General features: G+C 45.2%; 1 protein-coding gene across 1 annotated transcript; it reads left to right on the forward strand.

Annotated features, from left to right (window-relative positions):
- The first annotated feature begins 418 nt into the window (after positions 1 to 418).
- CLDN11 (claudin 11) lies at positions 419 to 15220 on the forward strand. Its single transcript, XM_059687016.1, has 3 exons — positions 419 to 875; positions 4225 to 4389; positions 13942 to 15220. Exons 1-3 carry the CDS (start codon positions 650 to 652, stop codon positions 14172 to 14174), a joined length of 624 nt encoding a protein of 207 aa, XP_059542999.1. The 5' UTR covers positions 419 to 649; the 3' UTR covers positions 14175 to 15220.
- The last annotated feature ends 1159 nt before the right edge of the window (positions 15221 to 16379 follow it).

The following is a 16379-nucleotide window of genomic DNA, read 5'->3' on the forward strand; positions in this document are numbered from 1 at the left end:
GGGACTACTGCACAGGGAGCCCGCGGGGGCACTGCCTTCCCTGCTGTCTGGTGGGAAGAAGTCAAGGAGGGATGGAGCTTAGCGGAGACCCGAGGACAGAGATGAGAGCGGCCACAAGAGAAGAAATAATTCCCGGCAAAAAAGAACCCGAGCCTGACGCGCGAGCCCTCTGGGCACTCTGCAAGTCTCGGACTTGGATAGAATTATTTTACTTTCCAACACTGACCGCAAGACGCCCGCCCGCGGGGCCGGGCTGTGCGATTGCCCCACTCCCCATCCTGCTCCCCTCCACACCCCACACCGGACCCTGGCCGGCGATTGGCCGGCTCGACCCAGGGCCGTCACCGATTGGCGCTCCGGGCCCGGGCCACGGGGTTTAAAGAGGGGGGCGGGGGCGCGCTGCCCAGCCGCACTCCAGTCCGCGTGGCGCGCGCGTCGCTGTCCCAGCCGTGCGCTCCCTGGTCGCGCCGTCGGAGCTGGGCTCGCAGCCTCTCGCGGCCTGACACCGCCTCCAGCGTCCCGCAACTGGCCGTCGAGGGCCAGCGGCTCGCGAGCGCGGGATCAGGGAGGACCAGGGTGGGCGCCGTCCAGCCCGGGGCGCGGGCACAGCTAGCGAGGGGCGAGGCGCGGGGACGCCGGGGTGGCTGCGATGGTGGCCACGTGCCTGCAGGTTGTGGGCTTCGTCACGAGCTTCGTGGGTTGGATCGGGATCATCGTCACCACGTCCACCAATGACTGGGTGGTGACTTGCGGCTACACCATCCCGACGTGCCGCAAGCTGGACGAGCTGGGCTCCAAGGGGCTGTGGGCGGACTGCGTCATGGCCACGGGGCTGTACCACTGCAAGCCCCTGGTGGACATCCTCATCCTGCCGGGTAAGGACCCCCGCCTTGCGAGTGGCTGGCCCCAAACCCTCATCCCCTGGGCTGGCGGGGGCGGGGGGGGGGCGCTAGACAAAACATTTTGAGGGCTTCAAGCCTATTCGGCCTATTTTGACACCTTGAGTCCCACCTTGCCGTAGTGTGGAATCAGGCAGCGGCGAACTTAACCTCTCAGCCTCAGCTCTCTTCTCTGGAATTGGGGAAGATAGGGGTGGCCACTGGCCGAGTCCCCCTGGGAAGTTAATGGCCTGAGACGGAGACACATAGTAGAAACTGAGCCCAGGTTCATTAGCGCCTCCTCGCCCGCCCCACGCTCCCACTGTCGACTGAGCAGCAGTGCTTCAGTTCCCGGCCAGACCTCCTCCCCAGGGGCCCTGCTTTCCCGTTAGATTCTATCCGCAGAGGCGAGTTGGAGACAGAGAGAGACGCAACCATTCCAGCGAGTTTCCCTGTCCTCCTGGACCGGCGACGCGCTCTGGCAAGTTAGGGGCCACTGGCTTCGCTTGGTCGGTTCCCGCAGGCCCCGGAGCCCGTCTCACCTCCCCCGCCCGTGCCCCCGCCGTGGGGGCGTCCGTCTGCCCTGCTCAGCCTCCCGCCTGCGCACCGCTCCCGCGCGTTCGGGGCGCATAGGTAAGAGCCGGGGCGCATAGGTAAGAGCCGGGGCGCATAGGTAAGAGCCGGCGCCCCTGGAGAGCCACCGTGCTCCCTCCCGGCAAAGCCCGCCGCCCTGGGTCGCCCCCTCCCGGCCAGGGGTATCTCGGAACCGGGAGAGGAGGGAGTGACGCCGGCCTGGGGTCCCATCGCCACTTGCAGCCTGGTTGGCAAAGTCCGGACAACAGTTCCAATTCAGATTTAAACCCTGAGCCAGCTGGGTGATTGGCAAGGTCGCGGGCGCCCCTTCTGGGTTTTGCTCTGAATCTCTGTCCTGCCCGGCGGGCGTATGGGCCGTGGCCAATAGAACAGGATTGTCTTATGTCCCGCAGGCCTCGTGCTCATTCAAAGGCAAAAGGCACATCCCAATGTCCTTAGCAAGCGAAGTAACTCGGCCCACGGCCACCAGTGTGGGAGCCGGCGCGTGTGTGTGTGTGTGTGTGTGTGTGTGTGTGTGTGTGTGTCTCCTCTAGGATGAGCCTTTCTGATGAGCCTCTCTTAAGTGCCTCCTATATTAGTCCTTGTTGTCGGAATCAACTGCCGCTCCCCCCGCCCCCCCTTCCTCCTTGCTGCTCTGGTTTTTGGTTCTTACCCCATCCGGGCACATTTTGACTTGATTTTTGCTCATGTTCCTAAGTCCCTGTCTCCTACTGCATTTGGAATTCCTGAAGATATAAGCGACCTCCTACTTTCTTTGCATCCCCTCCTGGAACCAGCATTGCTCTGGCACGCAGCAGGTGTGCACAATGCACGCCAGCCCTCCATTCACTGTCCTTTTCTCCATTTTGGGCTTTTAGAATGACAGAGTTCCCGGGAACCCAGGTGGACCCAGCTCCACTTACTGCTGGTGTAGGTCGACCTTGGTCATATTCCGATCCTGTGCTGGACCCCGTGCTCACAGTCTGGGTGATTCGAACAAGGGACTAACCTCTGAGAATCCCAGTTGTCTTCTTTTAAAAGTTAAAATCAAACCAACCCCCTATCTTTCAGGGTTGCTTTGGAGATTAAATGAGATGAGAAATGTAAAAGTCTTTTGATAGAATAGATGCTCCATAAAAGGTAGCTATAGTTTTTTGTTAAAAGCTGGGCAAGATGTAGGAACCTTTGAAACATAAAATTATTCCCTGCGTCCTTTCCCTGAAGTTCAGCTTACTAACAGTCAGTGCCGAGCGGTTTATTTTCAAAGAACATAGACCCTCTGACAGAGGGGAGTGCATTTTAGGGAGGGCTTCATCCTTCCTGCTTTCCCTGTCCCTTGTACTTTGGGTGGGGACAGGGACAGAGCTCAGTCTCCATCTTTGATTTCCAGACATGGCCTTGACACCTAGCACGCGGACAGCCTGCGTCATGAATTTCAGAACCTCAGTTTCTAGTTGAATGTCTCCATCGTGTCAGCCCCGGCTCTCCTACAAGCTGGGCGGGGAGAGGGGCATAGGGCTGCGGTCAGAGGTCCTGCCTCAAACTTCCTGTGGGTCCTCTCTGGGGATGTTCAAGACAATAGACATTTGGTTGATTGGTTACCTTTAATTCATAAGAAGCTGGGATGGACAATAGTCCGAAGCGTACCCTTGTGGAGTCTGAATTCTGGCAGGACATATCCTGCTGAGGGACAGTGTTGCAGTTGCGTCTTGGGGCACAGGGCAGGTGGCCAGATTTGGTCCGAGGGTCCGGGCAAGTGAGGCGGAAGTTGGGGCTCACTATTCGACTTTGTCGTTAACTCTGCCTCTCTGAGGCCATGCCACTAGCTCCAGTTTGCTTTGAGCCAAAAAGAGAGTAATGAATACCTTTTTTTTTTTTTTTAAGGAGGGAGAGTGTCTTAATGAGAAACAATATATTTAAGTGTGTCAGCTTCTTCCAGTATCTTGTCAGACCTATTTTACATGAATATTGCACAGATTGTAATCTGTTTCTTAATAAAGTTGTTACCTGGCATTTTATATGACAGTATAAAGCCCTGGTAGTTTTGCTCCTCTCTTATTATTCAACTCAGGTATTCTTTCATTTATAACTGTATGTTTACATCATTTATTGTGGGCACTGTGTTAACTCCAGGTGTCTGCCCTCTAGGAATCCTTGGGTCTGGAGGGATGCCTTTAAAGCAATGATAATGGAGTAATAACACCAATTAATCATAGCTAACCTTGTTTAGCTCACTTAGCATGTGCTAGGCACTGTTCTAAGCACTGCATGAATTAACTAACTTAATCTGAGTTGAATTCTTTTAGAGAAATGTAGGTACTATTACTATTTTCACTCTATAAATGAGGACACAGCAGTTCAGTATCTTGCCCAAGGTCATACAGGTTGAGTGTATCAACAAGACACTGGAACCAATGGCCCATCCCTCACAGAAGGCTTTTTGGAAGATTTGAGTTTTATTCTGAGTCGTTCACAAGGTGATATAACCATTGGACTCTGGGCCCCTTCATCCTGGAAGCTTGGACAAGTGGCCTAAACCTGGGATCCCCATTCAGTCTCTCCAGCCCTCAACCTCCACCCCCCCTTTATTTTTGTCATCGAATCACTTTAAAAGTTGAACATGTGACGTGGTCATGGACAACATGGAACACCGTCTAAGTCCTGGAATGGGCAAGAGGGAGGAAGGCAAGTGGTACTGAATTCCCGAGAGGCAGGATTCAGGATCCAAGGGTTCCCTTGGTCTAACCCATCCTGTCTGCTCTCTTGCTTGTAGGTTACGTGCAGGCCTGCCGAGCCCTGATGATTGCAGCCTCAGTCCTGGGCCTGCCGGCCATTCTCCTGCTGCTGACAGTTCTCCCCTGCATCCGCATGGGCCACGAGCCTGGCGTGGCCAAGTACAGGCGGGCCCAGCTGGCTGGGGTTCTGCTCATTCTGCTGGGTAAGAGCTTTCCCTATGGCACCCAGCTCCGAGGAAACACGACGAATGTCAGATCTTCCTGCTGCTTCATCCAGTTGAGGTGCAGGAAGGAAAGCCAATGACTCCTCTGTGGAATAGAACCCCCTCAATGTGTATTTCTTTATGTTTCATGGGGATAAGTCCTATCTACGGTGGGGGTGGGAGGGGGGAGAGGCAGAGGCCACTGAACATGAACGTAAGTTAACAAACAAAAGGCAAAAAAGGATTTTAAGGGTAGGAAATACCTAAGGAAAAGACCGGAGGACAGAAAAGAGTTACACAGTGGCTCTTCAGTCAGACATCACAAGGGAATTCCGTTTTGAAAATACCTGTGCCCAGGTCCCATGTCAGGTTCGTTGAGTCAGAATTTCTGGGTATAAAGCCAGACAAAGATATTTTATGAAATCCTAACTACCTGTAGGGTGACTCTTACTTATAGTTAAGATTAAGAACTTCAGTTAATGTACAAAGAAAGAATAGAGAAAGAGGAGGGTGATGGAAAAGTAAGATGTTGCCCTCGCTGGTTTGGCTCAGTGAATAGAGTGTTGACCTGTGGACTGAAGGGTCCTGGGTTCGATTCCGGTCAAGGGCACATGCCCAGGTTGCAGGTTTCGATCCCCAGTGGGGGTATGCAGGCGGTGGCCAATCAATGATTCTCTCTCATCATTGATGTTTCTATCTTTCTCTCCCTTTTCCTTCCTCTCTGAAATCAATAAAAATATATTTAAAAGAAAAAGAAAAGTAAGATGTCGAGAGTAGTAGATCACTAGGTGATAATTCAATCTTTTATTCATGGAGCACCTGCTGAGTGCCAGGCACCACTGTAGGCACTGGGGCTCATTGGATACAATATCAGTCTCTGCTTTGAGAGTACCCAGACATCTTGATAGAGTGTGGCATGTGCTCATCTTAAAGAGCTGCACACGTTGTGCACACACATTGGAAGACACCTAAGCCAGACCAGAGGGGTATCCTGGAGTAGAGGAAGTTAGGTTTTGAGAGTTGGAGAGAAGGTGCTTGTGGGTTGGGGGGAGGGACAGTCCTCGCCCAGGAAATGGCCTGTGCTTGTTCAGCTTTGCTGATTACTCCCACACACAGACGGCTTGACTTAAGCACCTAGGGAGGGTCTTTCTAGCTCCATTCTCTCCAGTGATTTCATTTCTCTCTATTTTTTCTTGGAATGCTAATTTCATGAACACATTCTAAATCCTAATAGAAGACATGAATTTTAAAAACTCTTGTTGTAAAGTGGACTGATACATCATTGAGGAGAAACTGATGTGCTTCTGGGTTAGATAGACAGTCAAGGTCTCCTTGGATAAGGAATTCCGGTCCCCAGACTGGTATCAGACTATGTGCTTGAGGGGTAAGGGTGAGAGAACAAGGTTCTGTCCGGGTCATTGCCACTTAGTGATGGCCACCCACAGTGACACCGGTGAGATGAGGGAACATGAGAGGTAGGGCACCTCTTCACAAGATGGCAAAGGGATGGAGGTTTTCAGGGGCTTGTGAAGCCATGGAGAATTCCGAGGAGGGGGCTGTGTGTGTGTGTGTGTGTGTGTGTGTGTGTGTGTGTGTGTGTGTTAACAGGAGTGAAAAGACCAGAATACCACTGTGATTTCCAGAGGAGAATCTGGGCACGGACATTTTGGTTGCAGCCACAAAGAATGTGTGGGAGTGACACATCAAACGTACAGTCAGCACCAAGTGCTTCGTCTAACTCACAGGGGAACTTTTTAAAAAATATGTTTTTATTGATTTAGAGAGAGAGGAAGGTGGGGAGAGAGAGAGAGAGAGAGAGAGAGAGAGAGAGAGAGAGAGAGAGAGAGAAACACATCAATTAGCTGCCTCCTGCACCCCCCCCCTCCCCCGCCTCCCCAGGAGATGCAGCCTGAAACCCTGGGCATGTGCTTTGATCAGGAATCCAACCGGTGACGTCTCAGTGCATAGGACCTCGCTCAACTGACTGCCACACTGGCCAGGGCCACAGGGATACTTTTTGATAGCCAGATCTTTGTATTTGAATTCCCTTTCCAACAGGTAGACCACAGAAAGCTGTACAAGTAAACTCGTTTGTAGAACCCAGAGGAAACCCTTCTCATCCTAGACATTTGCCTGTGTCTGTGACTTTCCTCATTCTCACAGAGGTCCAGGAGGCTGTCTCTTGGGCCCTGAGGATACAGAGCCAAAGCTGGGTCCGTTGTGTTAGGGGTTCATTTTAGCAATCCTGGCCTTCATGTAAGTGTCCCAGAATACCCACAAGTAAGGGAACACATTAAAAAACCCCATAAAAACCAAACTCAAACCCTGTGCAAAATAAAGACAGAACAGCAAAGTACACATAAAATCCCTAAAAACAACTGGATCATCCAGTTGTATAAGAAGGGTTATTTGAAAAAATAGCAACCAGTTGTTTGAAACTTTCTTTTTCAAATGGGGTGGGGGATGTATCCAGAATCGTAGAAAGGAAAGAGAGGTGAGGCTGAGCAGTGATGTGAGTTCCTCAGTCTGTTTGCTGCGGATGGAGGAGGTGTTGAGAGATCGGAACCCCCGGGAAGCTGCACCTCTCTGGCCCCTGGCTGCTAGGACTGGAGGGAGGGTGCCACCGCTCCTTGCCCTCTTGCAGCCTTGCATTTCCAGGGTTACCTGCTTCCTCTTTGATTGCCTCGCCCGGATTTATTTCTCAGAGGGTGTCCACCAGCCTTTGGGTTGGCTGTTGTTTGGACTGGAGCGAGCTAGCTCTGGAAATGTAAAGCTCATTGTCTCAAGTGTGGCACCTGCTGGTCTCCTCTAGGTTTTCTCTCCATGGAGCCCGAGTGTCTTGTTTTCCCTGTTGGCAGAGGGTGGGAGGAGTGCGAGAGAGTGGAGGCTCCCTTTGTGCTGCTCTGGATTGGCTTCTGTCGCTCTCCCGCTCTCCCTGTCCGGGAGAAGCCAGTGCTGGGCTCACGCTGGGCTCTGAGGGTCGTCCATGGCACTCCCGCTGAGACGTGGTCGCTGACCAAAGGGGGCCAGGTGGAACTGGAAACAGTGTCAAAGTTAACCTTGGTATGGAAATTGTCAACACTGTTAACTAGAATCCGTTTTTTGGTGACCCTGAGGATCTTTAATTATTTTTCCAAAAGCTTAAAACATCTTGTCTGTTGTCCCACAGCTTTATCTTCTGAGCAGAGTAAGTTTAATGATGTGAGGATTTGGTTCCTGCTGTGGGGGAAGGAATGGGAGCCTGGTGCTGCTGGCCTCCTAAGCCCGAAGAGCAGCTCAAGCAGCGGCAGGCTCCTCAGATCAGAATGCATCGAACGCGTGGTTTCCCACAAGCCCCTGCTGAAGCAGGAGGTACCTTCCTGCGCTTTTCCTTATCATTTGGAGTCAGACCAACTCTACTGAATCTCGGATTTACCACTCTCCAGCTATGCGAGCTGGGGCAGTTACTTAGTGTTTCTACACCTTTATATAAAATGGGCACAGCAATGCCTTCTTCTGAAGTTGGTAAGAATAGTGAATTGACATATGTAAGTTTTTTTTTAAGTGAATTTATTGGGGTGACATAGGGCCACAAAACCATACGGGTTTCAAGTGAACAAGTCAATAAAACGTCATCTGCACACTGCATCGTGCACCCATCGCCCAAAGCAAAGCCTCTTTTCGTCCTCATTTATCTCGCCTTTGCCCACCTCCACCTATCCCCCACCTCCTTGCCCTCTGGCTATCACCACACTGGTGTCTGTGCCTATGGTTTATAAGGTTTTTTGCTTAATCTCTTCACCTTTTTTCATCCAGCCCCATAAAACCTCTCCCCTCGGACAGCTGTCAGTCCGTTCCATGTATCCAGGCCTCTGTTTCTATGTTGTTCGTCACTTTATTTTGTTCATTACATTCCACATATAAGTGAGATCATATGGAATTTGTCTTTCTCTGACTGGCTTATTTCACTTAGCATAATAAATTCCAGGTCCAGAGTGTAGAGATCAATAGCTGGAGTTTTTTTGCTTATTTATAATAATAAAAGCATAATATGCTAATTAGACCGGCGTCCTTCTGGACGAAGCCGGGGCTGCGAGGGATGCCCGGGTTCCCGGTGCCTGCCAGTGGCTGGAGGGATGCCCCGGTCCCGGGTACCAGAGGGAAGCCGGTGCCAGCAGCCTGGGGAAGGAAGGCCTACTCTTGCACGAATTTCGTGCATCGGGCCTCTAGTCCCATTATAAAAAGCCATATTAAGCTACCCAGCTGAAGACACTCAGCCTCAGTTCTGATTCAGTCTAATGCTCATCTCGCTATAAGTTAGAAAGTACTTGATTTGGGTCTTTCTTGGGGAGATAGGGTAGGAATGGAAAGAAAGGAAATGTATTTTCCTTCTTAATGGAATCCTTTCATCTTCTCTCCTTCTTTTTAAAAATATGGTCCCAGGAGTCCTATTTGTATTGGAAAAAAGTTGTTTTAACTTGGAAATTACAGGTTAATAATGAAATTGTAGTAAAATAAATGGCGTGTGCAAATGTGGGACAGATTGAGCTGTTATGCATGCAGAATCAGAAGTCTTATGGGAATGGGAATTCTTGGGTGTTGCCCTTAATTGTGGGGTCTTAAGAGAATTGTTAGAAAAAGTCTTCCTCCAAACTCATTAGTTTTATACAGAAAATCCCTAATTTAAATCAAATTTCATATGGATAATGGACAGGATGTGGCATCTTAGTATGGTTGTGGCTTAAAATGATCTCATCAGTAAAATTGGAGGAATTAACTGCTTTTTGAGGTCTCTGGTGTCTCTAAATTCTGTGATTAAAATGAACAAGTAACCATGAGATGGACTTTTAAAAAAGGTTGTAGGAAAAAAAAGATAATGATGTGTGGAATGGAAATAAAGGGGGAAAAGTGCTGAAAGCAGGCCATGAAAATAATGTACTCATATATTCCATTGACTTGATGATTGTTGTAAAAATTAGATAGTCATAAAAGTCTACATAAGAGGAATATGCCTTTGGCAGCTATGTTTTCTTACTAGTAAGTCAAAATTTAGAGAATGATAAATGGAAAATAGAGAAACCTTTTTTTCTAGATTCAAATTATAAGGAAACAACTAACAAATATGAATCTAACCAAAGCTCATTAGATCTCTTGTTGCCTTGAGTTAACTGGCCTCTTTGTGACAAGCTGATTGCTATTTAGATTGTATGTAATAATACCATCGATTGTAGAAGACGATGTTCAATACATTGTAAAATGGTAAATGGAGGGGGATTCTAATAAATTTTTATAATGGAAAATTCCAAACATACATAGAGTAGAGAGAATAGTCTAATAACCCTCCATGCACCAAAACTTATTCTAAAAATTGATCAAGTCACAGCTGACCAGCTTCAGCTATGTATTCCCCCCCCCTTTTTTTTTCCATTCCTCAGATATTTTTTGGAAGCAAATCTCAGCTAGAATATCAAGGAAGATTTTTTCCAGTATTACTAATATGTCAGATTAATTTAAGTGATTTTAATGAAAATATTGCTTTCTGTTAGAAATGATGCTTTCAGTCCTTCCAGTGTTTCATATGGAAAGTGACAAAGCCTGAGAACAGAGGTGCACAGGGCTGGAGGAAGAAATATCCGCCTGGTGTTCTTCTGTCTTTCTGCGCCTGTTTGTCTGTCTGTCTGTCTGTCTGTCTGTGTTGTGGCTTTCTCTTTGTTGTTACTTCAAACATACTTGTACCAATTTTATTTAATTTCATCACACTTATTTATCATCTAATTCTTAAAGGGACTAAAAACTACACTTAACATTTCATTGCTCTAAAATTATTTTATTATCCCAAATATTTTCTGTATTTGGCTACATCAAGATCATTGCTAACTTTTAATAAAGGTGTATTCTATTAATTAAAGAACGCCTTTGTATCACATTATTTGAAACTTATCAAGAGAGGCAAACAATTTTATTCAGTGAAGAGCAAGGAATTTTACTTGTAGAGGACCCAGTCCAGGTGAATCTATATCTACACAGTGAAGCTTTTTTCTCCTTTTGTTTTTGAAGCTAAGAATATCCCCAATTTTCACCTTGTACTCTCCCCACAAAAGGCAGATTTTTGCCCCCGGTACAGTTAACTATTGCATTTGCTGAAGGTAGAAAAGAAAACAAATTGAAAAAATCAGTATTAAAACTCCCTTCTCCTGTTTTTAGAGACTTAATTTAAAAACACATTCTGTCGACATAAGAGAAAAGCAATGAAAATTCCTTTTATGTTTCTTCAATTTTCTTTACCTTATAAGTAACTGTGACTTTTAAAGAAAAACATTTACAGAGTTTTTATTAAGTAACAAGAGGACCATTACAATTTCTCTCTCTCTCTCTCTCTCTCTCTCTCTCTATCTAGCAGGTCTTATATGTCTTTAAGAAAGTTAAAAATTATTGCCAGTTCTATTGGTTCACATCTTTTAGTTGAGTAATGACTTGACTTGGATTTTTAACTTTATTTATTAAAATAGATCTCCTTTTCCCTTCAAACCACTGCTGAAATTGACTAAATTCTTTTTTAGTTTGTAAACATTTTTCACTGTGAGTTCAATTGAAGGTCACTGTTTCCAGTGAACCTCTCATTTCCTTTCATGTTGTGTGGCGGCCTGTCATCTTTCAGTGGTTTTGATGTGGTTCATCTTTGAGAGCCACAGGAATTCCACCCGGAGTTCACTTATCTGCTAGGAAATAAAGAACCTGCTGGTGCACATTTGCCTTGTTTTGCCTGGGTTGTAAAAGAAGGCAATCTTTAATGAGGTAAGTCATGAGTAACGTATAATGATTTTGGAAGTCAGTTTTGGTGTGAACAAAGTGGAAAGTAGACTTGAAATGAGACCACCTCTCATTCATCTGTCTGTCTGTCCATTTATTCACCCATCCTGTCCTATAGGTTCATTATTTAAATGTTTAGACATTTTCCTGATTTTTCCTTTTTCTAATGAATTATATTGGAATAAAATCTAACAAAACCCTCAAAACACTCAAAATCAAGATTGATTACTTTTGGAATATTTATTGAGCCTGATTCTTTCCCTCTATGAAGATAACCTTGTTCATTTAGTTTGCTTAGGAAAAGGGGAAAAATTAAATAAAATGAGAGGTAATTTCTAATCTTATTCTACAAAATCTAAACCAAATCTGAAAGTTAGGTTAGGTTTACATGAAATGTGAGGAATGCTTGTGTGTGTGTTATGTTTAAATATAAAGAATAAAAAAAATAAAACTTAATTTAACCATAAGCATATGCTGCTGTTTGGAAGCCAGTTAACTGTTATAGGCAATATTGGTTTGATTGAACCAAATCAGTTGTTTGGGAATCAAATCATTTTGTCCTATGGAATTCATATTCACTCTCCCCTCCTTTCCCCCCTAATCACGCTTGGGTGTTTGGAAGCCCCTATTTTGCTGTCCTTGCCCATAGCAGATGAGTTCTCACTTGGGGGTCTAGGGGTTTGTAGCTGGATTGTGTATTGATACAAAGACTAGGGCAGTTCTCTCTGGCCAAAACACTCTAGAAGAGGATTCTGTCCCTTGCTCTGATAAAGAAAAAAGGCTTTTATCTGTGCCTTGCCGAGAGTATGACCATGACAATAGCCAAGCAGTTCTCAAGAGTGCCGGATTTGGAATCTGTGGCCAGAAAAAGAGAAAGAAATAGACTTTCCCCTGTATCTCAGGTGTTGAAAGCCCTGGGCTGGAAAGGGAAGATTTTATTAGTACTGGTCTTCTTGAGAGAGATTTTAGCCTTTTAGGTAGTCTGTATAAACTTAAATATGTGAATAGTTCACAATTAATGGAGTGAATTTAGGCTGTTATCCAATTTGAGCCATTCACACCCAAATTTACTTTTCCCTCTGACTTCTTCTTGGGGTCTATACTTTTTTAGGATAGGAATCACATCTATTTAGGTGTATCTAAACCCAGCTTATGTGGTTGTAGACTTAATCTGTTTTCAACAAAAACCTATGTCATAAGCTACACAAAAGGAAATGTGATAGTTTAAAAGGTCTTTGAGAATGGGTAAAGCTTTTCTTTAGCTTAGAACTAATATATGGTGCTGTTAGATTTGAGTGCTGTGTTAAAGAAAAATTATATTTTTTCTCTGTGGGTATAGAGGGAAGTTAGAAAATCACTCAGTATGAGTAGAAATCAGAAGCAGCTTGCTGAGTTGAAAGTGACAAGGCAGCAAACATTGAAATGCCTTTCTAGAATTTATTGAAGGCTTTATGGCTCACTATTGGAAACCTCATTATTGTTATTATTATTTATTATTATTATTTTAATCTGTCAACTTTAATATGCCATTCTAACTTAAAGTTTTAACTGAAATTTCTGTCCTGCTTATAGTTGTGAAAAATTAGATACTAACAAAGGAAGTTATGGAGTTACTTTGTCTAGAGCTGTGTTGTTCAGTATAGTAGCCACTAGCCACATGTGATCATTTAAATGTAAAAGAATTAAAATTCAGAATTAGCTTTTTCAGTCTCACAAGCTTTATGAGAAATGGTCAAAAGCTCTGGTAGCTCGGGGCTAACCTATTTGACAGTGCTGGCCTAGAGGTTTAAAAGAGTTTCAAGTCTTTATAGGCTCCTGCCTGCCCTTCTTTTGCTACGTTGTTTAGGAGGAGGGGCAAAACTAAATGAGATAGTGGTGATTTCTTAACTTATTCTTTAAAATCTAAACCAAATCTGAAAGTTAGATTGGTTGGTGCAAGACCATACATTTCTACCATTGTGATCTATCACAGCAAATATTATGACCATAAAATCCTTGGATGGGTAAACTCCTTTGCTCTAAGAACTGTTGATTGGTGTGCCGAGATTTTTGTGATTGTGAACAGCATAACACAAATGCAAACTCTTAGCTGAGACTCCACGGATGTCTAGCAATAATTCATAGCTTTTTTAGGTCTTTGTAATGTGGACTGACTAAATTGAAAAAAAAATAGAGTAGGAAATTGAAGTGGGCACTGTCTTGATTCTCATTTCTGGATAGCTCAGGGTGTCCAGTCATTCCAGTGGTATACACTGAGCACATACGGGGTGCTTCATACGGACTGAGCTAAATACTGACTTTCCAAAGATAAGACATGTTCCCTGCTGTCAAGGAACTCAGTACTTGGAATGGAAAATAGACATGTAGAGAGATAATTATAACCCAATTAGTTAAGTGCAATAACAGAATTATAACTATAGATATATAAAGTCAAGATATGTAAAAAAATATAATACGTATTTTTGGACTTAAGTGATTCATTACTAGGTTTTTACATTGGAGTTCCTTGTCCCTCGCCTGTTGAAAAAGTAAGGACCTCGTAGTTCGACATTTGCTTTTGGTCAACTTCCTCTACAGATGCAAACCTTTAGGTTCAGATTGCGGCACTGCGGGGGTTGGGGGTGGCAGAGCTGTGAGTATGGAGTTTTCTGGAGCTGGTTGGAAGCCAGAGGCGCGTGTGTGTGTGGAATGAAGTGTATTCTGCCCACTGCGCTTGGTGTGTGATGGGTATGCCCGCTCACAGCCTTCTCCATGTCTCCCCAGCTCTCTGCGCCATTGTTGCCACCATCTGGTTCCCTGTGTGCGCCCACCGCGAGACCACCATCGTGAGCTTTGGCTACTCCCTGTACGCCGGCTGGATTGGTGCCATTCTCTGCCTTGTGGGCGGCTCTGTCATCCTCTGCTGCTCTGGAGATGCGCAGGCCTTTGGTGAAAACCGTTTCTACTACTCTTCGGGCTCCAGCTCCCCCACTCACGCCAAGAGTGCCCACGTATAAGAGAGCTGCCGGCCTGCCCACGGAGGTGCTGTAGATGCTGGGCCCAGGGCCCTAGGTTTGCTCACCACAGATGGGAGAAGCCCATTCCTCTGTCAGGCTCCGAAGCCAAAGGTCTAGAAAAGCATCCTGTCTGGCATTTTGTAGTCTTAACACCCCCCCTCCCCCATTTTGTTGCCTTAAAAAATAAATCTTTAGCTCAGATAATGCCCACACGGTTTTCTCATGGTTTTGCCCACTGTTAGCTCTTGGGCATTCTTTTGTGGCCCATAAAAACTACACCTCTATGTATTTTCTCTCTCTCTCTTTAAATTTCAAACATCTTGCAAACATTGCTGAGTTGTTGGGTATGGGGGAGAGAAATAAAAGACACTTTTCAAACTGTTGTTACAGATGACACTGGGAGCCTCATAAAGATGCCTCTCTGTTCCCCGCCCCCTCTTCAGCTCCGAGGTCACTTAGTCATAAGCTAGAAAAAGATAGAATTGGGGACATGGGGTGGGGGAGGGGAGGGAGTCGTGGAACTTTCCCTCCAGGGGAAAGTTTCCCTTTTGTAAGTTGAGGGCAAAGGGTGGGGATTTTTTTTTTTTTTTTTTTAGTTTGTGATTTTACATTTATCTGTACATATTTTTTCAAGATTGATCATTTTTATAACCACGGTTTTCCTGAAATTCTCAGCTCAGTATGAAGGAAATGAACCAAATAGACTTTCATTATATGATACATAACAGCACACGTAAGTATAACTCTAACTGGCATTCCACAAAATGTTTTTGATTTCCAGTTTGTCTGATGTACTTTTTAATTCTACACATGCATATACTTCAACTTAACCCATTTTAAAAGCTATTTTGCCCTGTCTCTGTTTTCATTGTTAGCCATCTGGAAGTGATTATTGTTTAACATAAATTGTACTGTCGAATTTGGCTTTACGGGTGTAAACACTGACGGCGAATCAGTATCTGAGACCCCAGACTCTCCACACACTCATGGTGCATTTTGTTCTTCAAGTGAAATCTGTGCAATAAAATAACAGACTGTCTGCAAAACTGGCCTTTGGTATTCTGTTGTATCCAGAGGTATCGCATAGTGATTGTAAACTAGTGGGGGAAGCCCATTCCTCTGTCAGGCTCCAAAGCCAAAGGTCTAGGAAAGCATCCTGTCCGGCATTTTGTGGTCTTGACAGCCCCCTCCCATTTTGTTGCCTTAAAAAATTGACTTAATTAGTCTCTGGTAGTTTATAGGGAACCGGATCAGTGATGCAAGAACAAGTCATTCTGCACCGCCTTGAATAATAAGTTATATTTTCCTCACTATATCATGGTGGTAATGTGTGGTCATAAAGGTGTAACCTAGATGCGCTCATTTCTTAAATGGAGTGAAATTAGTGGCATCTTTAAGTTATATATGAATGGGCAGCAATCAGAAACCAGGTGTCAAGCATACACTTTTTACATCTACTTTGAGCCCTTAGTAAAGGAATTGGGAAGGTATGAACAAGTATAAAAACAACTTTATTGGACCTTTAAGTAATAATATTTAAGTGCATTTTGTTCATAGATGTTTGGAAATTTTGGACAAAGATAGACACATTGAGTTGATTTTTGTTTGTTTTCTATTGCAGAAACTCTGTCAAGCTGTGATTCTGCTCCAAAAACACAGATTATAACCTATTCTAGCAGTATTTTTCCAACAATACTAATTTCATTAGCTGATAGTCTGATTATTGGCAAACATTTCCACTTTGGAAATATCTGCTTGGGCTCATCATTATTGTAGATATTTGTGTACATTATGAGATTATAACCTGGTGGAAACTATTTCCCAATTACTTATGCAGAAAAGATAATCATCGTGTCGATCAAAGTATTTGCTTGTTATGATATTGTTTTTGTAAGGACACAAGTCATGCGATTATATGGAGGACCCTCCCTAACTCAAAAACTCATCAGGTGATAATGATTGTGACCATGAATGGAGCAAAGGTGTTGGGGAAGGGGGTGAGCATGTACCAGTAAAACTTTGGCCCCATACCCCCTCTCCTTATAACCACCGGCTTGAATCAGAGTGTCGAGTCTCTTTCCTCTCCTCTTGCAGATGGAGAGGGGGTGCCCATTCAACCCCCTCCTTCCCTGAGGCTGCTGCTTGCTTTCTCATGGGAGGGGGTGTGCTACATGAGCCCCACTTTTCCCTGTAGCAGAAGAGACA

Source organism: Myotis daubentonii, chromosome 3, assembly GCF_963259705.1.
Source record: "Myotis daubentonii chromosome 3, mMyoDau2.1, whole genome shotgun sequence".
NCBI lineage: Eukaryota > Metazoa > Chordata > Mammalia > Chiroptera > Vespertilionidae > Myotis > Myotis daubentonii.

Coding starts and splice junctions, on each gene's coding strand:
- CLDN11 (XM_059687016.1), top strand. CDS start 650: ATGGTGGCCACGTGCCTGCAGGTTGTGGGCTTCGTCACGAGCTTCGTG. Junction 876..4,224: donor GGACATCCTCATCCTGCCGG/GTAAGGACCCCC, acceptor TCTTGCTTGTAG/GTTACGTGCAGGCCTGCCGA. Junction 4,390..13,941: donor GGTTCTGCTCATTCTGCTGG/GTAAGAGCTTTC, acceptor ATGTCTCCCCAG/CTCTCTGCGCCATTGTTGCC.